The following is a 22,128-nucleotide window of genomic DNA, read 5'->3' as shown; positions in this document are numbered from 1 at the left end:
CTTCCATTTGTACCCACCACGTGGTACAACCCAGAAGCATGGCCACTTTCCATTCCCCTTAACAAGCCTAGGATGAGCTAGCTACTGTATAGACGGCCCCATTTCACAGAAGGGGAAAAAAAAAAGGTCACAAAACCATTAAGTGAAGTGTCATTTCACTATGCTAACAGGTTCTCAGACATTAAAAAAAAGGCCAGTGGAAAATATCCTGGACCTTCCTGGACAGACTGTAACAAATATCCTCTGCCAGCCTGGGCACTTTCTAATGCTCAGACAATGTGGAGGGAGCTAAACTAGCAGAGGTGCCCAACTGTTTGACACTGAGACATGACATCGTCCTCTATAAATACGCTGGGCTGCATTCACGGCATGGGGCACACGTGGGGCGCACAGGCCACACGGGATGAAACAGAGCAAGTTTAGTATTTAGGGGAATGGGGCCTTGGGACTCCCTTGGACTTGGGTCTAAGGGACAAACGTGATTCTTGCTATGGCTGTGGCTCCAACAAAGCTGTTTGTTTACCTTCACGGGCGCCAGCTCACCCGCCTGTAAAGCAGAGGTTCTCCAAAGGATGACCAAAGACCACTGTAACAGTTAAACTAAAGGAGGGGAGGAGACGGAGATGTGCACTCTGCCTTGGCATCCTAACTCAGATACTACTTCCAAATCATACTTTCTTTTTCTTTTAGAAGATGTTAAATCTCAAGATTAAGATGAGCAAATATAGGGGGGCTGGAGAGATGGCTCAGTAGGTAAGAGCACTGACTACTCTTCCCAAGGTCCTGAGTTCAAATCCCAGAAACCACATGGTGGCTCACAAACATCCGTAATGAGATCTGACGCACTCTTCTGTAGCATCTGAAGACAGCTACAGTGTACTTAGATATAATAATAAATAAATCTTAAAAAAAAAAGATGAGCAAATATAGTGGCCAGGCATGCACCCTGAAAAAAACAGGGGAGGAGGAAGAGGTAGAGGAGGAGGAAAAGGAGGAGGGGGAGGAGGAGGGAGAGGAAGAAGACGAAGATGAAGAAGAAAGAGAGAGACACACACACACACACACCAGGCAACAGCCTGCTGTACTTAGCACCCAGAAGGACAGCTGCCCAGCTGGACAAACATCTCAGATTTCTACTGCAAGAGAATAATCGGCACATGGCCCAAAGACCACACCCATTCACCCATCACACCACACAGGGACAGCAGATTCCCAACACACACTCCCTTCCCTCTAAGCAGCCAGCAGGCAAAGGCAAACACAAGGTGACATGACCTATGAAGTCATAGGGCCACTGTTCCAAGCAACAGCACATGGGCATCACCAGCAACCTGTGATTTCCATATGGAAAAATATAATCTCACTATTCACACAGGGGAAGGTCATGATCACGGCTTAGACAAGGGCAGGGACTAGAACTCTACAACGTGCTCCACATTACAGTCTCTGTTAAGAAAACAGAAAAGGGCCAGGCAGTGGTGGTGCATGCCTTTAATCCCAGCACTTGGGAGGCAGAGGCAGGCAGATTTCTGAGTTCAAGGCCAGTCTGGTCTACAAAGTGAGTTCCAGGACAGCCAGGGCTACACAGAGAAACCCTGTCTCCATAAAAAGAAAAAAGAAAAAAGAAAGAAAAAGAAAAGAAAACAGAAAAGGCAACCATTAAGAATAGCAGACTCGGGGGCTGGAGAGATGGCTCAGTGGTTAAGAGCACCGACTGTTCTTCTGAAGGTCCTGAGTTCAAATCCCAGCAACCACATGGTGGCTCACAACCATCTGTAACAAGATCTGACACCCTCTCTTCTGGTGTGTGTAAAGACAGCTACAGTGTACTTACATATAATAAATAAATTAATTAATTAAAAAAAAAAAAGAATAGCAGACTCACTGTAAGCTGCTGTTTACCCACAAAGACCTGAGGGGGTTTCTGTCAAGAGCCTCACATGTGAAGACAGTCTACAGCCCTGGAGAATAATCTGAACTACCCATTAAGCATAAGCCCCAAGTCCAACGTGTGGTTTTTCTCCACGAAACTGCAACAGCCACCCTCTCAATAGCCCTGGCTTCTCTGGGAGTCCAGAATTTCAGAGCACCAAGAGGAGCACCTCTGGGAGCCTGCACACATAACAGGTTCCCAGCCCAACAATAAATGCCTGACCCCCAATGTTTATTACTTTCCAAATCCTACCAACTCATCTGCATGATGCATGCCCCCTGCCTGGCCGTATAGCATCCAGCAGTCTTCTTCCTTCTTGTTCTTCAAGAGCTAGCACCAAACCTGTGACTGGATGGAGTCTTCCTCGACAGACAGGCTGGCTGCTTCAACCTCCTTTACTATGCGGATTGTATCCTTTCTTGTCAAACAGGTCACTACTGTGTTCCCAACTCGGAGCAGATGCTATGGACTGCCACCCCCAAACCTGTGTCCCCAACATTTCTTATCAATTTTACTTAAACCGAAGTGTACAGCGTACAAAGAGGTTTGGTTAGCCATCATCAAGGCTCTTGTACCTTCAGGGCTGGCATCTGGTAGAGTCAGCAAGACTTGAACCTAAAATACTGTAAAACTCAAAACAAAACACCTCGGTAAATAATTACGGAACTACTGACAGCAGCAACTGCATGTTTTAACAAAGGAATGGCCCCTCCCCACTCCACCATTGCTCTGCCTGTCTGTCTTTGGAGTTCATTCCTGACAAGATGTGGTGCCCTTACCTGTTTGCTCCAATCTTACAGCCATGCTTGAATGCAGGTGGTTCTGGGAGCACAGAGGCCCTGTCCTCCTGTCCACACCATTTCAGAGCCTCAGGGTGGCTGGCAGGCCCTAGGCACTCCATAAGGAGTGAACACACGAATGCCTACCACAGCCTCCAGTGGGCATAGGTCCTCCATTAGATGACAACCACTGGAAGGACGGTAACGGAGGGCAAACTCAAGCTCTAGGAATCCAGAGTAAGAACTGAGCTCCATGCCATTTCATTTACACACACACACACACACACACACACACACACACACACACACACACACACACACACCAGGGCTCCCTTCAGTGTATGCTGCCCAGTGACACTCCATCTATCTTAGTTTGTGTAAGCACAGTGTGCTCTGTGGTGTGTGTACCATGACACCACCTAGTAAGGCATCATAAAACAGTGCAGGACTGGGCCTCGTGAGGGAGCTGGGCTAGCTCAGGCCATGGGATGTGTCAGGGAGAAGGACATGGAGAGATATGTGATCCCCGAAGGTCTCACAGTCCCAAGGCCAAGAAAGCAGGAAAAGGTGTGATAGAAGCAGCCAAGAGACCCTCAAGCGCGGCTCTCGAAGGAGACAAAACCCAAGGCCAATGCATTTAAATGGCTCCAGTGGCAGTGGGAAGCCCAAGAAAGCTCTGAGGGGGTTCTCAAACCCCCTGCAGGAGAGCGTCCGTGCCCAGAGAGGCAGTGGGTAAGGATCATGTGAGCTGAAGTGTGGTGGGCCGCTTGAGCAGGAAGGATCTTGGGACCAGACACTCGTTCTTCCATCACATGAACTCCTGGAAATGAGCTCTCTAAATTCAGTAGGAGGCGAAAAATGAAAGGGTCACATATCCCTGAATTCTGGGGCTTGCAGTCAAAGAATTTCCAGATATGAAAATCTAAAAGTGGACATTTAGAACACACTATATCGAGGGGACCACAGAGATGGGCCCTCAGAGACTGCTTGGGGCGGGCAGGAAGGAGGCTCACCTGTTTACCAAAAGCCATATGACATGAAACACAGCTCTGTCATCCTAGCAAACTGATATGAACAAGGGAATCCCAGCCTGGAAGGAAAGGCAACATCGGGGAGAGGACATTTGTAGGACAACGTGTCCCTCCTTCTTGAGCTGACACCTGCTAAGGACTTGGAGCACAGGAAAGAGCAGGGCTCTTAGACAAGCACGATGCTAAGCCATTAATCCCCCAAGGTTTTCACTGGTGAGGGAAAAGAGCCACAGACGCACCCCTACATCCTTGCAGAACAGGGAAAATGTTACAGGCAGGCTGCCGAAAACTGTAGCTTGAGATGCAGCGACAGAACATCCAAGAGCGGCAAGATGCTGAGTGACCGGACCTACAGCAGCAAGGCCAGGCCAGATGCTGGAATCTCACCCTTCGCCCTTGAGAAGCTGCCAAGAAACCACTCCCCCAGAACAGGAGGTGTGCACGGGCTGCCAGTGCACCCATCTGGATGTGTGATTCACCGAGAACCTTTCAGGACCCTGAAGCAACGTCTAAGGACAAGCTGGGAACAAGAAAATCTGGTTCAACCCTCCACAACTTCACTGTTGTAGTGACTGGAAGCATCCAACAGAACATCCCTGGATAGCAGCTGTCTCCAGTGAGGAAAACCAGGCGGGGCTCATCTCACTGAACACTGACCACCAGTAGCTCCAAGCAAAGCAACCAGGGGGCTTACATTCTAATTAAGGGTTTTTTGTTTTGTTTTGTTTTTGAGGAGTTTGGGGGGAGGAGTGTTTGTTTGTTTTTACTCTTTAATTCTAAGTTCAGTTGGCAGAATGGCTGCCCAGCAGGCATGAAACCCTAGATTCCCTCTCCAAATACTGCAGAAAACTGGATTTGTTTTCTAATTTTTTTCTAATTTCAGAACCTGGGAGGTAAAGGCAGGATATGAAGAGTTCAAGGTCATCATGAGGTATAAAATGATTCTGGGGCTGACCTGAGATACATTGAGATCTCATCTTAGGAAACCAAAAAAATAATTCTGTAAGAGTGTCGGCAGACGTGTGCCGGGGGCCACTTGTCCGTCCGTACACACTCTCCAGAGAACAATCTGCACTTATTTCCAAAATAACACGGTGAGGATCAGCATAGCATAGAAAACTGAGGTTTGATGGGGTTTACATGGTGTGTTCACGGTCACCCAGCTGTCACGGAAGGCAACTGGAAATAGGTGGAACAAATGACCTCTTGAGACCAGCAGCTAAGGTTCCAAGAGACACAATGAACATACACACAAATCAAAACAGCACATATGGTCACTGATAATGCGTCCTTTTTTTAAAATTTGTGTGTCTGTGTGTGTGTGTATGAGAGCGACACATGTGACAGTGCCTGCAGAGACCAGAAGAAAGAATGTCTGACAGCCCAGAGCTGCTGTCACAGGTGGTTGTAACCTTATGTGGAAGGCTGGGAACAGAACTTTGGCCCTCTACAGGAACAGCAGCCCCACACCGTTTCATGTCTGTGCAATGTTTATGGGTTTTATGTGTTCATTAAAAAATAAAGTCAATTTGACTAAAAGAAATCAAAGTTTTGGAAACAGTAATCGGAAAGAGTGGAGACTGTTTTCTTTTATGCCAAAGGATAATAAAGACAGAGGTGAGGCCCGCCCCGGCTCCCCTCTCCACCCATGGATGCTGAGGAGTCCATAGGCTCCCCCGTACAAGGGAGCCACAGGCTAGAACAAAACGCTCCCAGGCAGCCGACACTTGGACCCAAACGAGACAAAGAAAGGACATTGAGTGATTGATCCCTATCAGCTCGGGTCTGTCACAACTTCACATTAAGTCATCTTTTTTTTTTTAAAGTATCATGACCATTTTAATTTTTAAGATGGTAGAGGTGGGGCAGAATCCTCTTACGTAGTTTAAAAATGAATTGCCCTGGTGAAATAGGAAGACATGGAGCAATCTCATCTCTTCCTGATCAAAATGTACTTTGATAATGAAAGGCCACTGGCCTCCAAACGAGTAGTCCCTAGGCTCCCTCATCAAGCCCCGTGAACATCGGCATCACAAAGGGTGAGACGGGTGAACGGTGGGCGGGACTCCGAAGCCTGCTTTGGTTGCTCATTAAAATTCTGGACAAGACAGATTTTTTTTTTTATTTATACAAGACATTAAAGAATATTATGACAGTACTCATATGAAATCCGTTCGTCACTGCCACAGATTTTCTTTGGTCTCAAGTTACAGTTTCTTTCCACCCGTCTTGTTTAACACCTCCACGGAATATTTCTCTGGCAAGTGTGAGCAGGGAGGGGCGGCCAGAAAGCAGAGAAATGAGTTTTAACTGAAACACAGGCTGACACTTCATTTACAAGTTCCTCACTCAGTCCACAAGAAGGGTACAGTCTGGCCTGTCACCATGACCCCAACACACACACACACACACACACACACACGTTTTATGAAAGGAAGATAAATAAAACATAAATAAGGCTTTACTCAAAGTTCTAGACTCCTGCCAGCCTGGGTGCTGTCCCCAGCAGTCACCTTAGTCTAGAACGCTGATGGCCAGTTCTGTGGTTACACAACCAAACTACCCTGCTCCAGTTCCCAACCATGGCACAATGACACCTCAACAACTCCTGCTTCCCTGGGCTGAGTAGTCCCAGAAGCACCTCAAAGGATACCCCAAGGGATCAGATAGAGAACACGTGATAGTGTCAAAATAATTAGATGACGTCACAAGGGGAGGAAAATGCCGTAACCCCGGATCCTGGAACTCCAGTAAGACTGACCTAAGTTCTATTCTTTGTGGTCTCAGCAGACCACAAAGACCTTAGGGAGCCACACGTCCTCACTTCTGACAAGGAGGCAATGCACAGTGGTAACCCAATAGGACCACACAGCAGTCAAGGCTCCAACTGCAGAGGCAGATGCCTGGGTGTTTATATATATATATATATATCTCCATAACCAGTCAATGTTTCAGCTGTCTCCTCTGTCCAATGGAACTGACACATCACCCCACACACAAACTGCCTGGGACACACATTCAGTTAATGTTATTCTGGGATCTCCCAGAGAACTCGTGTGAGGCCCTACTAAAAGTAAAAGTCAAGAGCCTGGGAGATTTTAAGTTCAAGGCCTCTCTCAAAAATAACCAGTAACAAGTGGACTGATCATCCTTGGGCATCAGCAACTGTCTGACCCTGCTAGGAGCACGTTTATTCCACCTTCAGCAAACTTGGAGGAAGGGGTGGACGCTCAAGGAAATTGAGTGATTTGGGTCAAGTTCCTAGCAGTTAATGACCCGCACAGCCGCCATCTGAAACCATGTAGTCCATCGTAACAATGATTAAAACAGCCATGACAATGGCGAGAATGAGGAGAGAGGCCCTCACCGGACGCTCTCGGTTTTTTTCACAAAAACCTTTGTGGAGGAGCTGATACCATCACTCCTGGTTCAGAGATAAGGAAACTGAGACAGGGCTGGGATGCAGGTGTGGATATGGGACAGCAAAGACCTTTACAAGGTGACAGACACGGCATTAAATGTTTTAAGAAACAAGGGTCCCATTATTAAATTCTTGAATTTTCAAGGCAATTGGGTTTTTTTCAACCGCTTTGATATTAACACACATCTGAGAACCCACAAACTCCCCAGGCATAGGCTTGGGCTGCAAAATGGGGACAGTCCACACTCCTTTGACAGATCTAAGACATCATCTATCTTGTTTTCAAACAACCACAGCACATGAATGTGAAATCCCACCTTCCTGCTGAAGAAGAAAGTCGGTGAGACGAGACAGACAGAGGTGGAGGGGCGGGTCTGAATCCATGGTTTCACCAAGTCAGATTTTCCCAGTTTCCCTAAAGGGAAATCTGATCCAAGTTGTGAGTGCTCCAATGACTAACCTGGAAATCTGAAGATTCACACCAGGGAAGAAATGGCAATCCTTCCAAATCAAGGGGATACTGCTGATGCAGAGATGGAAAGATTCAACACACAAGCAGGAAAAGCAACTCACTGTTAAAGCCAACCCCAAAGTTTAGGCCAGGTAAAAGAACCTAAGCCCTTCACTAATTTCTGTGATCTGTTTAAGCGTTAGGGGGAAAAAGCCACCTTCAAGTAGGAATTTCTGCTGACTTAAGGGATACCAGTTCCATCTTAAGAAAAAAAATTTTCATTTCCTCCTTCACATAGCAGGTTCCAGACCTGAAATTCTCAAAATACCATTTACAACAACCACCCTTTCCTTTGCTAATGTGCAAAACCATTTTCTCTTCTACCCAATTAGAAAGCTCCACTCTGAAAGCCTCTGCTGAAAGGAATAAGCTGAATTTCCCATGAGCTATCATCCTCATTCTCTTCCTGCGCCTACAATGAGAAACTTCGTAGCCTTCTTCCCAGGAATGTCAAGGCACATGTTTTAGTGCGGTACAGGGGACAGGAAGATGTAAACGATACGAGGAGGACGAGACGGAACCGCAAGCAGAGCTGCTGCCTCCAGCTGCCCCCACAGAGCCACAACTGGCAGGCACAGGAGAAACACTGTCAACTACATACTTACAAAAATGCAGTGCCTCTCCATCCCGTAAGTACATCTTGCAGTGCTACTCCTATGGGTCAAGCGCTTTCAGTCTCCTCCTCCCAGGCTCCAGCTAGCTGAACTCAGAGGCTGAGCAGTGTTAGTTTCTAGTAACTCTGATAGATCCAAAACCTGAAACCAGAGGCCTCCCTAGCTCCCTCCCCCCAGACCTACAGTTTTAGGGGGTTCTATAGAAAGCTTATTTCTTTCCAAGAATGGATATACTGTTTTCTGAAATTATCCTCTTCTTCAAAACCTCCAGACTGTTAAGACCGAGACAGAGTACACTCTGCAGAAAGGCATAAGGAAAAGTTCAACTGTTCCCGACAGGATCTCGGTGACGCTTTAGAATAAATAGAACACTTGCATAAATCTTGCAGTGGGCGGGGCCGTGCCCTCACACGAAGGACCACATTGCCCCCTCTCCCTGGCCGGATGCTTGGAACCCACATCCATCGGCAGGCTGACTTAGAGGGGCAGGGTCATCTGGCAGAACTGCTCACCTGGGCTTTTCACCTCCCTCGGCTGATTCCCTGGAGACACAACCACCAGCCTCCAACAGTAGCCAGTGCTCGGTTTAAAATGAGAAAGCCTTGTTAAAAATCCCACCCATGACTCTTCTACCTACTTACCTTGGGTTGCGCTCGACGAGGAAATGCAACTTTTGGGTCAATCTGGAGAAAAAAAAAATGAAGAAGTCAGTGGAGTAGTTTGGAGAGAGGAGGGGGAAAAAAAGAGTGGCCAAGCACCTAATTAGTAATCCCTCATTTCTCAGGCTTAGAGCTCGGCTTTTAGTAACTTCCTGGGTAACTCAAAAGCCCCCCTCAACCCTGATCTCAACTTCTGCCATCCTTCTCCCTGTGGGACCTCTGAGGTTCACCTTTCTGGAATGTTCTACCATACATTTCAGGGAGTGAAATGCTTTATAAGCCAGAGCTCATGCGTTCTTATTGAGACACAGGACTTGTCTTCCACAGACCCTGAATGCTACCCAGAGCTAACGTGCCATGTGTCCCCAGGAGAAAAGAAATAGACACAGTGGTATGTGAAAGAAAAACAAAAATCACTATCTCAAAATTAAATGTTCTTCCAGCGATAGTGATTCTTTCTTCTCTCCCCGGCAAAGCAGGGGAAAGGAGATTCAAAACAAAACAAAACAAAACAACAAAAAAACAACAACAGAAAAAAAAAGCCTCTCCAGTTATAAAATACAACACTCAAGCTCAGATTAACTCACTGGTATTAGCAAAATAAAAGTCACTCAGAATGATTAAAAAGACCTTTTACAGCCAGGCATGATGACTCATACCTGTAACCCCTACACTTGGGAAGCTCAAGGAGGATCACGGAGGTGGAAGTCCCTGTGGGTCACCACAGGCTACAGAGGGAGACCCTGTCTCGAAAAGAAAAAAAAGAAAAAGAAAAAAGAAAAAACACTTGCATTTGCCAGTTGGTTAATCTCAGAGAATGCAGATATCAATGACTATGGGGCAAACTGACTTGTCCCTTTTTAAAAAAAAATGTAGTAAAAGGGGAAAAGTAAGGTGCATATATGAATTAATCTACATGGATTTAAAAAAAATAAAAAACACAAGGGTGAAACTACATGAACGAGCAACAAAGTCCAAATCAGAAAGGAGAGTTAAAAGGAGAACGACTGGACAGAAGCGCAAATCTAATGCTATAACTCGAGTATTCCCCTACCCACCTCCACCCCATGGAAAAAGCTCCCCCATTCTACATCAGCCGCCTGCTCACAGAGCACATGATTCTCAATGAGTGGCTAGCTTTACAATTCCCACAGAAGCATTTGAGTGTAACAGCTGATGCGAGAAAAAAAAAGTTACCGCCTAGTTAGGAAACAGGGAGGAATTTTAAAAATTTCCATTGCCGGTTTCCATTAGATTTCTAAACGTCCCAAATCTGTAAATACGTTAACATGGAGGATGGCGTAGGTACTGCTACAAGTTATTTATGAGCTCTGGCTTTTGTGTTAGAATTTCCCCCTTTAAAGAGTACATTTGAACCTCATGTTGGTTCTATCACTGGATAAATAATAATCATGCTTTGAGAAAAAAAATCAAAGGGGGTAAAATATACACAACGCCCCCCCCCATCTGTAAACCCTGGGTCCCCTAGAGCCCCAATCGGTAAGAGATACAAAAATAAAATCACTTTTATTAATGTAGCTTCAAGGCCTAAAAACCTGCCTTGTGCTTTCTACCTTTGAGCATTACCTGAGAAATGAGAGATTACCTTGCAAAAACTAAAACAGACCAGAAATCTTGGATCTAGGAAACTACCCTTTCATAAAGATTAATATTACTGCGTCTACAGGTGTGCCCGGCACTGACTAGAGTTTCTCTACAAAAGAAATACAACAGGTGTGGATTTCCATTCTGTTGCCAAAACCAAGACAGATGCTTGTCTTTGTTCAGTCAAAAAAAAAAAAAAAAAGACACCCTCCCAAGGCTCACACTGATCTGACCAACACACAGGTGCAGTGGAAGTCACCTTGTTTGTGTGAGAACAGATGAAGTACAAACCAGGGAATGGCTGGGAGCTGGGGTGAGAAAAGTTCAGGGAAGAAAAAAAAGAACTAAGGTTAAAAAAAAAAAAAGAAGAAGAAGAAAGTAAAATTATAAAACCAAACGCCAATTTGAGACTGCACTGTGTGTGTGTGGTGGTGACATCAGAATGTACCCAGAGACCAGGGTTCTCCCAGGTGCAAAGTTTTCCACACTGAGAACTCCAAGGCCTAGGAGGTGGCAAGGCAAGAAGGCAAATCCCAACCTTTTGCACATCCTAGACAATGAGAGAGAGAGAGAGAGAGAGAGAGAGAGAGAGAGAGAGAGAGAGAGAGAGAGAGAGAAGCTACCCAAAATTAAAACATTAGTTACTTAGGTACAGCACTAATACTGGCTCTAAAGTCCTCTAGAAAACACTAGGGTACTATTTTGGATGCGAGTGGCCTTTACCTAAACAAAGCTTTTAAGGGAACAGTAAACAAGATCCTCGTTTCCATGTCAATAAACCAACCGCTTCTGCCTCCTGCACTGAACGTTGAAACAAAGTCAAAAGCTAGGTTATACTAAGTAACAGCAACCAAAACATGTCTACAAAACAAGGGCGGGAAAGCCCAAAGCCCAGCCTTGGACACTGAGGACAGTGAAGGATCTGACCAGGAAGCACCCTTTTTCATCCCAAACTCTAGATCTCCCACCCAGGCAAAAGGTGTGGATGAGCCCTCACAGATCTGCTTTGAATTTTCCCTGCGAAAGCTTCTAGCTTTGTAATGCGGCTAGCGAAGAAGTGGAAGGAGGAAAAAAAAACCTGTTCAGACAGTCCTTATCACCTTGTAATGATTATTCTTGATATTAAATGATCTGACAGCACGAGGAGGCTGGGCTGCAAGCTCTGACACGTCTAGAACAATTAAAAAGCGACTTAAGCGCCTGAGGTCTTTTCTTGGGGGGTAAGGGCAACACCTGACCTCCTTGATCATAAACAAGAGGGTGAGTTTGCAAAATCAATTCGAGTGCACCAAAGGTTACGCGCTCTCTCTTCCTCCGTTCAGAGTTAAAAAGCCGAAAGGGCTTGGAAGACCCTTGCTTCATGCTGACTTTACAGAACAGGGGACTGAGGGTCAAGTTTATAAGTCGGCAGCTGCCTCACCCCCAAAAGCTCTCACCAGAACAGGAGCATGCTATGCAGCCAGCCAAAGCCACGGATCACCTTGAGGCCTCTGCCTTAAGCAGTGGTATGTATAAATAAATAAATAAATAAATAAGCAAATAAATAAATATTAAAAAATAAAAAATCCTGGTGAAATTCTGGTAAGCAAACGGGGAAGGAAAGAGAGGCAGGGAAAGCCAGTGCAGGAGCTAAGCAAACCATTGGGAACTCCCCAGCATCTCCATCATTGCATTTATTATTCCAGACTGACATTTCCAGCCCCCCCCCATTCTCTCTGACCTCCAGCTAAGGATTTTCACCTCTAAACTCTGGATTTTAAAAACTTCTAACGCTGTAAAAGTATCCACACACAAATGAAAGACCTGAAAAGGGAGTGGGGGGATTCGCTTAGAAACCTAAGGTTTATCAGCTTTCAATTTGATGCCATCTAGAGTAAACCCCTGGATGCTGAATTGCCTCTGCCTGTATCTCCCTTCCTTTCTCAAACCATATCTCAAATCACTAGGAGTCCCAGTGAAACCTGTTGCCTGAACCTTCGATGAGCGCCCCCTCCCACTGGCCCCACCCCTGCCCCCTCCACCAGGAAGCAGGCTGTGCCTTCCTTCTACAAGCCAATCCCAATGCCACAGGCTGTGCTGACAAAGAAAGTTCCATTTGCTCTGCGGTGGAGTTTCTTTGCAAGGTCCCTTGGCGGGAGGCTAACCTCTGAGGGAGCCGACTCCCTCCCCCCCCAACCTTGGCTAGGCAGCCTCTGAAGCTGCAATGGGACAGACACTAAAAAGGAAACCCCCAAAATCAGCCACCACAGCAAACTTCTGAGTCAACTCGCTAGCTGTTTAAAAGTACCCAGTTCTAATACAGAAGCAAAAGAAGGCGCTGTCCCTTTAAACAGGGCTGTCAATGCCCAGACCCGTACTGGAAAGGGGCAAACAACAACAACTATTAAAAAATAAAAAATAAGCAACCTACCGTCTTGGAATCTAACTCATGGTGGGGCTGACCTAATACTTTATCTACACTTGCTGGGTCTGCGAAGGTGACGAAACCGAAGCCTCTGGAAGGAGACAAAGAGGGAGAAAAACAAACAAAATGTGACACCACTGAACACAACAAGGAGAACCTATATGTAGACTGGGGTACGAATGTTACCCCCACGCAGCCCCATCCCCACGCGCTCCCTCTATTCTCTCTAGCCCCACAGCTCCTCTTGCCTTGGGAGGAAAAAATACCAAGGTTAGTGGGGGAAGCGGACGAGGGGGCAGGGCGGCTGGAGGTAACTTGGAACCGCTGGTGCCTCCACTCCTGCCGCCTCAGTTTCCTCTCCTCCTCTTCCCTTTCTTAAGGCTTTGTTTTATTCCGAAGGAAAACGGGCACTAAGATAATCATTCACCTCCCAAAGAGAGGACTTCAGAGTTTGGGAGTGTGGAGAAAGCATACGTTCAAATTTTTAAATTAAAAAAAAAAAAAACTACGTGGAAAGTGGATGAACTAAATGTCATTTTAAACAAGAGAACAAGAAGCGACAGGAAAATGACTTCAAGCGGGTGAGATGGGCGTCTCTGAATCCAGAGTTCGGCCCTAATTAACAATAACCTTTGGGGTTATGGGAGGGGGGGAGCGACGGTTCAGCCCAGCCACGCGCCTGAGCCCCATTCTAAATCCGCTTAGCTACTTCCGAAGACACCTCCAAAAATAAAACTAAAACTTTGTTCTAAAATAAAGGCAAAATCGAGAAGGGAATGCGTTACCTGGAGCGTTTCGTTGTGGGATCTCTCATGACCATACATTCTCTAATTTCTCCAAATTTGCTAAAATAGTCTCTAAGGCTATCTGTAGAGAGAGAAAGAGAGAGATGGAGGGGTGGGAGAAGGTGTGGAGAGGGGGTAAAAAGCAATGCAATTTTTTGATCAAGGACAAAAAGCAAAAGTAGTTTTCTGTTGTTATTCTGTTTTGTTTTTGCAATATTTTTGCACACGCGGGGGAAATTCAGCAACAGAGGTCGCGTAGAGGGCTCGGAAAGGATTTGCTATTTAAAAAAATAACCTTGCACAGGAGAAGTGGGGAGTCAATGGCGGGGGGGGGGTTCTTACACTGGGATAACAAAGAGCAATAAAGAAGCCAAGAAGGGGGGGACCCAGGCGCCCCCCTCCCTCCCTTACCTGGTGAGGTCTGCCAGCTCAGTCCACCGATAAACATTTTACTAGAGGGAGAAAACATAACCGAAGTGAGCACCGATGTCAGATCGGCCATTTTGACGTGTAACTTACAAAAGCTAAAAGGAAAGCTGGGGGGGAGCGGGCGAGCGCGAGCCTGGAGGTGGGCTGGGGGAGAAGGTGGCGGCCCCACGCCACCCCAAGGTGCGCGAGTGCCCTAGGGGTGCGCGCGGGGGCGCGGGGGGCGCGCGGATGCCCCGCTCCGCACCGTCGCCCGCACAGCCCCGAGCGAGCCCGCGGCGGCGCGGTGGGCAGCGGCTGGAAACTTACCCGGGGTCGTGCTGGGAGTCGTTGGCGCTGCCCGAGGTGCCTGGGCTCCCATTTGCCTCCATAGCGGAGCCCCCCCGCCCCCCCACCCCCGACACACCGAGCCCCACAGCGAAGCGGAGCGCAGCGGCGGCCGGCTCCGAGCCCCAGATCTCCGTCCCTCCTCCCCCGCCTCCTCCCCCCGCCCGGCGGCTGCGAAGCTCCGCGAGCGCCGAGCCGGGCCAGCGGCGAGAGCCCGTCACACGTGGGCTCGGCTCAGCTCAGCCCCGCCGCCTCGCACACCCCCCGTCCCCGCCCCCCCGGCCCATCCCCACCTCTCCCCCTCCTCCTCCCCACCCCCATCTCCTCCTCCTCCTCCCCCTCCTCCCAGCGCACGTGGGGCGGAGTTCTAGAACGTCGTGTAACCAATGCGGTGACGTCACGCACCCCGTTCGGTTCCCCCGCCTGTCCGCGCGCGCACGCACTCGGCCCCCCGCGGCAGCGGGACCCACTAGGGGCGGCGCGCGAGCCCCGCGACTCGGGGAGGGCCCACGCCAGCCGGGCGGGGAGACGGGAAGCGCACCCCGAGTCGGCTCAGATCACATGGGCTGGGTGTGGGGGAGGGGGAGGCGCGAGGAGCTCGGCCCGGGCTGTTCGCGGGGCGGGGAGGCGACGGCGCCCCCGGACCCCCTTAGTTCGCACGACCCATTCAAGTTCGCGGGCCCCCTGCGCCCGATTCGGAGGTGGCACCCGCCGCCCGCCCTGCCTCTGTGCCCCGGTTTCCAGCCACCACGCGGAAATTTAGGTCAAGGACGCCGGGAGCACACCCACACCCTGCGCTCCCAGGGCAGTCCTCGAGATTCCCGGGATCTGGGGGCTTGCGGACGGAGGAGACCCTCCTGCACAAACACCAGCCACAAGTTTTATTTTCCCTTCGCGCGGCAAGTTCTCTGGCTCCCGCTCCACAACGGCACGTCCTGCACGGCTCCCCGCCCTTCCCCGGCAGAGGTACGGAGCCCTGCCCGCGAAGGTTATTTCGGAACTTTGAGAAACTGACGCGATAGATAGCAAGGGGGCGAGGAAGCAACCAGACAGGGATTGCCTTTACTCAAACCGCAATTTGAAAATATAATAAAGTGGGTTTTTTAGGGGTCAAGGTCAAATGATTGGGGTTCAATCCTAATGTTCATGGAGAATGAATAGCAGTTTGGGAGCATCCGGAGGGTGGCTAGGATTGGTGCTTTTTTCAGAAAATCCCTCGACCATTCATCCGTTATCTAATTTATTTATTATATTTAAAGTTACTAGGGTTTCCTGTGTAGAGAGCGTAAGTGCCAAGAGTGAAATGGCCCTCTATCTCCCAAGCCTGAGGTGGGTCTTTGAGATAACAAAGCACCTTACTCCCAGTTTTTGGAACTATAAGGTGCCTCCCAGATTCTGGCACGCAGTAGGTGTTTAGTAAAAGTTCCCCTTCCTCCCCCAGGCCAAAGTGTAAATTCCGAAAGATTGGTGACTGTAGCTTCCCAGAGGAATTGCACACTTCCTAATCCAGGCTGGCCAGATTCAGGCTGCATTCAATTTATGGAGGATTTAAAACAGTACGGATACAATTATCCTTATTGTTTTAAATTATTACAATAAACCAAGTTAATATGGCATGAGGGGCAACATGAAGTTGTGGTTCATCAAATGCCTGGATTAATGTTAAGCATTCATTGATGCCCAATTAACACTTTCCCATTAATTTTCATTGAATTAAGAGACAATGGAATTCACTCATCACCAAAAAACTGCCATGTCCATTGTGGGTTTGGGGACATTTGGAAAATATGAGCACAGCCAAAGCTTTGAGTGGTCAGACTTGTCAGTCTCCCTGTCCCCTAAATTGGGATAATGCCTCTCTGACAGCATCGATGGGCCGAGCATTTGTAGTGAACAATGTAACAAAGTCCAAGTCCCTTTTTAAAATTGCAAACTTACATGGACTGTGCCTATTATGAATTGTTAGTGACTATGATTCTTAGAAGGCACTTCATAACTTCAAACCACAAACCCTGCTGTTTCCCAGCACTCCAAACAAACTGATTTTTGAATCATCTGGGTCCCATGTGTTAAAGAGTTATGTGTTATGGTAATTGTTTCTTTGCGATTAGTCTCAATCACAAAATATAGGCAAGACAGCTAATTGGATTATATTTTGGATTTTTACAGCAGAACCACAGACCATCAGAGCTAGAAAGGCCTTTCTTTACCCAGCTCCTTCCTTGAGTATGGGAGTCCCAAAGGTGCTAGGCTGTCAGGCTGCCCTCTCAGCCCAACCTGTTTATCCCCAAGAGGGGCTCTGGCCACGGTCCAGTGCCCTTTGGCTCTGTAGAGCACATTCGAGCTATCCCTCACTAGGCAGAAGTCGGTGGCTACCTTCCTGATGTAGACTTGAACAAACTGTTAAGTGGTGAGCAGAGGGAAGAAGACCTGGTGGGGGCGGAGCCCCCAGCTCGGCAGAGTCCAAGCCAGAGACTGAGAAAGGACTAAAGGAGATGGCTACATCACTCCATTGTTTTTACTTAGGTTGGTATTGTTAGAGTTGGACTCTTGCAATGCAAAAACCCAGACAGGCCTTGAACTCGAGAGATCATCAGCCACTGTCCACACCACCGCCGCCACCACCACTACCACCACCACGTTTTATTTTCCTTTTGCCAAATTGTGTTGTTTTGCTGAGATGGCGTCTCGCTGATAGCGCACTCCATAGATTGTGGGGGATGGCCTTGAACTTCTGATATTCTTGCCTCTGCTGTCGTGATTATAGCTTTGTACCACCATGCTAGGTTTGCAGTGCTGGAGATCAAACCCAAGGTTCCTTGCTTGCTAGAAAGAAGTTTCTACCAACAGTGATACGCCCAGCCCTCTGCAGGTTTTTTTGTTTGTCATCTCCTCTCACCGCACCCCAGGTGGCAACCCTTTGCCCTCAGGCCTTCTTCCCCTGCTCTGTGATTCTGAGTTTTGACAGATGTACAGATTAGTATGGTGACCATCAAGATAAACATGTGGGCCGGGCAGTGGTGGCTCACGTCTGTAATCCCAGCACTCTGGGAGGCAGAGGCAGGCAGGTTTCTGAGTTTGAGGACATCCAGGGCTATACAGAGAAACCCTGTCTTGAAAAAACCAAATCCAAAAAACCAAGAGGAAAAAAAAAGATAAACATGCGGGACAGTTTCAATGTCCAAAACAAACACAAAAACCCTCCCTCCTACCGCCCTTTGCGCTAAGATATTAGTAAGAGTTGGACAGTGTTTCTTCACCAGCCCATTCACTCGGTCACTCAGGGTACCAGTGGTGGTGCTCCGCCCCACTTTGCCCTTGCCCACACTCTCCTGTGTTCTCTGGTCCCTGGCCACCTTTCCTTTTCTCTCTCTGGATCCTCCCTGCATCCCTACTTTTCCTTTACATACTGGAGTGTTTCCTCAGCCTGATGCTCCCGGCCAGCATAACCCTCTCCGCCAGCTACACCCTCTCCGGATGACCTTCCGAGCAGGATGGCTATAAACACCACCTACATGCTGATGCTGCTCCGGATCTCCAGCCCTGACCTTGCCAAAGTTCCAAGGCTCTGCACGGTGTCCTTTCTCTCTCTCCATCTCCACTTACCTTTTCCTCAAGGTATTCCAGACGCCACACGGCCAAAGCCACATACATACTATTCTCCCCTACATTTGAACCTCTTTTTGGAATCTTCGCCAGTGAATAGCCTCAGCCAGCCTGGAGGCAGCATGCTCAAACGTTGCCCTTTACCACATGCAGGTCTGTAGAATCCACCTTGGAAATTTCGCTCAAATCTGTCTTATGATTATGATTATTATTTATTATTATTATTTAAATTTTAAAAGTTTTATTTCCGTGGTATGTGTGTGCCCGTGTGATCATAAGACAACTTTCAGGAGTCTGTTCTCTCTTTCTCCTAGGTTGCAGAGGTTGAATTTAGATTGTCAGGGTCAGGCATCATCGGCAAGAATTTAAACCCAATGTACCACAAAGCCATCTCTCCTGCTACAGTATATCAGCCCTCTTGCACCTGCGGCCCTGGAATAGTCTCCCCGCCACTGCCCACAAGGACTCTCAGTCCGTTTATATGCCTGGAAAGCTTTCCCACACTTCTCTAAGCAGCTCAGATGTCTCTTGATAGACACTTAACCCACTGGAAGGTCCTCCGTGTACCTTACCTTGTGTGATCATTTGCTTTATTGGCCATCACGGCCAGGCCGCGAGCTCCCATCCATTTTTCTCTCCTTGTACCAGTACAGTACCTGCTAGCTCATGGCTGATAATAAATAATTTTGGTGGGGGACAGATTGATGAATGAGTGAAACGCTGTTGTCCGGCTTCACCCTGGGACCTGTTTTGTGTGGTCATGTTCAGAAGTGAAACTGACTGCAATTCCCTCTTAACGCTGTTATCCTTTTTGTAGGGTCTCCTAACATGGTAAATGTTGCTTGCATGCTTTTTTGTTTTGTTTTGTTTTGTTTTTGCTTTCTGGAACAGTGTGTTAAAGACGGGAATTGGGCCTCACCTGGTGATACACATCAGCAATTGGGAGGCAGAGGCAGGAGCATCACTGTAAGTTCAGTCAGCCTTGTCTGCAGAGTAAGTCCCAAAGCAGATAAAAATATGTAATATGACCCTGTCTCAAACCAACAACAAAAATATGATGCTTATTTATTCTAAAAATGTTTTCTAGAATGTTCTGGTAAACTTCTGGTCTAAGATAGTCGTTTCATAGGTTGACTTTAAGGACAGACTCCACTTCCTTACAATTACAAATTTCATCAGGTGTTCTATTTATGTATTTTCAAGGAAATTATCCATTCCATCTTCCTTGTTTTTTTGGTTGGTCGGTTTGGTTTGGTTTTTGTTTGTTTAATTGGTTGGTTGGTTGGTTGTTTTGTTGTTTTGTTATGTTTTGTTTCTTGTTGTTTTTTTTTTTTCCAAGGCACAGTTTTTCTGTATAGCTGTGATGACTGTCCTGGAACTTGCTCTGTAGAACAAGCTGGCCTCAAACTCAGAGATCCTCCTGCCTCTGCCTCACCACCACCACCACCCCAGTGTAGGACCAAAGGTGTGCACCACCACTCTGCTGCCGTCTAGGTTTTCCAATGCAGCTGACAGTTCTCCTGTAAGATACTTTAAGCTTGGTCATGTCTATCTACAATGCCCTTCTGCTTCATTCCAAATGTCATTTCACACAGAGCTTCCTTTATATGGATGATTGAGCCAGAAGTCTGTGTTGTTTTGTGGGGAGGTCTCGGGGAGCCAGGGATTGGTCTTCCCCTTATTTGTAGAGCTGGGGCCTGGGTATGCTCTCCCAAGGTCTGTGAGGGGAAGCTGAGATGTTTTGTTGTTTTGTTTAAGTCAGCATGTATATTATAAACAGTGGTAAACTGCCTTATGTGTGCTAGGAACCAAACCCAGGCTCCTCTGTAAGAGCAGTATTTGCTTTTATAGAGCAGTGTTGGCTGCCCTCTCTCCAGCCCCTGTCTGGGGTTTTAAAACTGGAGTTTATGTTCTACAAGTGTTTTCAAAAAAATCATGTTTTGGCCGGGCAGTTAGTGGTGCATGCCTTTAATCCCAGTCCTTGGGAGGCAGAGGCAGGCACATTTCTGAGTTCCAGGCCAGCCTGGTCTACAGAGTTCCAGGGCAGCCAGGGCTATACAGAGAAACCCTGTCAGTGAAACACACAGACACTCACACACACATCGTGTTTTGGGTTTTGGTTTGGTTTTTGTACCACATTTTCTTCTTTTTTATTCTTTTTGTTCCCATTTATCATATTTTCTTATTATTTAAGACTATTATGTTGTGTAGCATCTTTTTGTAAGTGTCTCACTGTATTGGTCTCCCAGGTGCTAAGATTATATATGTGTAACTCCTGAGCATTACCATTCTTTTAGCTCTCCAATGTATCCTGTTACCTTTTCCGCCTTTCTCCCTGCTCCCCAGAATTGAACACAAAGCCTCATGCATACTTGACAAATTCTCTACCACTGTGCTACATTTCCTGCCTCTAGTGGCTCTTTCTTAGTTTCTTGCTGGGTTTTTCCATCTTATTTTGATTTGGTTTGGTCAGGTTTCCTCTTTCTGTGATGGTCTCTCGAAGCCCATGTTGGCCTTGAGCTGCCTCTAGACCTCTAAAGTACTAGAATTATAGACATATGCTCCAATGTACAACCTAGTTACTTCACTTTAGACTTTTGTTTTCTGATTTATAAGGTTACACACACTGCTTTTTAGGTACCACTCAAACTTCATTCCCCAAAATAAATAGGCTTTTTTTTTTCAAGACAGGTTTTCTCTGTGTTTTTTATCTGTGTAGCCCAGGATGTCCTAGAACATGCTCTGTAGGTGAGGCTATCCACAACTCACAGAGATCCATGTGCCTCTGCCACCCGAGTGCTAGGAGTAAAGGTGTGTACCACCACTGTCCAGTGGCTTTTAAATGATTATCTGGTTAATAAAAATTAGAATTTCCAAGATTGAAAAGTATTTGAAACTATATTTATTAATGTTTAACCAGACTGAATTAGAATTTTTTAAAAGGGCAGTTTCTACGTGCATCAGAAACTTTGTGACTATCTGAAGTTTGCTTTGGCACATGATCAATGTTTTATAAATATTTTGTACATTTCTGGAAATAATATATATCACTTATTATTGTTAATTTTCTAGATGGTTCTCATCAGAGCAAACTTGCTATTTGCATTAAGATTTGCCGTACTAATATTTTGTTTACTTAATATATCACCTTTTAAAGGAGTACATTAAATTTTCTCGCTGATTGAAATCTAGCAAGATGGCTCAGTAAGTTAAGGCCTAGCTTCTAAGCCTAAGGACCCAGGTTCAATCCCCAGGACCCACGTCAGGGAAAAGGACTCCTGAGAGTTGTCCTCTGACCTCCACACGTGTCCTGTGATGCTCCCCCGTGTGCAAACATACATGATATAAATATGATATACAAAATACATAAGCTTAAAGCTTTAAGTATTGTATATGCCCATACTTGCTAATTTCTCATAAATCTCTCAAAGTTTGCTGTGTCTATTTTAAACATGTTGCCAGAGGCAGCAAAAAGACATGTTAACATCTCCTGACTATAGCTATGCACTTTTCTGTCTTTCTTCCTCTTACTTTTTGCTTTGTGTATTTTTAAAAAAGATTTATTTATATGAATATATTGACGCTGTCTTCAGACACACCAGAAGAGGACATTGGATTCCACTAAAGATGGTTGTGAGCTACCCTGTGGTTGCTGGGATTTGAACTCAGGACCTTTGAAAGAGTAGTCAGTGCTCTTAACTGCTGAGCTATCTCTCCAGCCCCACTTTGTGTATTTTTTTAGTTCTATTTTTTTGTTTTAAATGTGTCTGTGTGTATGTAGTTACACACTTGCCAGCTGAGGCCAGAGAGCATGCCAGAAGATTGTACTCAACCCCGCTTGGGTGCTGGGAGCTAATTTGGGTTCTCTGAAAGAGCAACTAATGGTTTTGTTTTTTGTTTTTTTAATTTATTATATCTAAGTAAACTGTAACTGTCTTCAGACACCCCAGAAGAGGGTTGTGAGCCACCATGGGGGTGTGGGATTTGAACTCAGGACCTTTGGAAGAGCAGTCAGTGCTCTTAACTC

The 22,128-nt window shown here is 46.8% G+C and overlaps 1 protein-coding gene across 4 annotated transcripts in view; it reads right to left on the bottom strand.

Annotated features, from left to right (window-relative positions):
* Window positions 1-14,986, bottom strand: part of Msi2 (musashi RNA binding protein 2) — a 373,444-nt gene extending 358,458 nt beyond the window's left edge. For 3 of the 4 annotated variants that reach the window (XM_052195695.1, XM_052195696.1, XM_052195697.1), the window contains exons 1-5: window positions 14,478-14,581; window positions 14,154-14,194; window positions 13,743-13,824; window positions 12,964-13,048; window positions 8,931-8,972 (exon numbers count right to left, since the gene is read on the bottom strand). In XM_052195695.1, coding sequence (XP_052051655.1) covers window positions 8,931-8,972; window positions 12,964-13,048; window positions 13,743-13,824; window positions 14,154-14,194; window positions 14,478-14,539 — 312 coding nt within the window. In that variant the 5' untranslated portion in view covers window positions 14,540-14,581. Of the gene's footprint in view, window positions 1-8,930; window positions 8,973-12,963; window positions 13,049-13,742; window positions 13,825-14,153; window positions 14,195-14,477; window positions 14,582-14,900 lie in introns of those variants that run through there. The other variant, XM_052195698.1, reaches the window with a different exon arrangement.
* Between the last annotated feature and the right edge of the window lie 7,142 nt (window positions 14,987-22,128).

Source organism: Apodemus sylvaticus, chromosome 10 (assembly GCF_947179515.1).
Source record: "Apodemus sylvaticus chromosome 10, mApoSyl1.1, whole genome shotgun sequence".
NCBI lineage: Eukaryota > Metazoa > Chordata > Mammalia > Rodentia > Muridae > Apodemus > Apodemus sylvaticus.
This window is presented reverse-complemented; position numbering and strand designations above follow the sequence as displayed.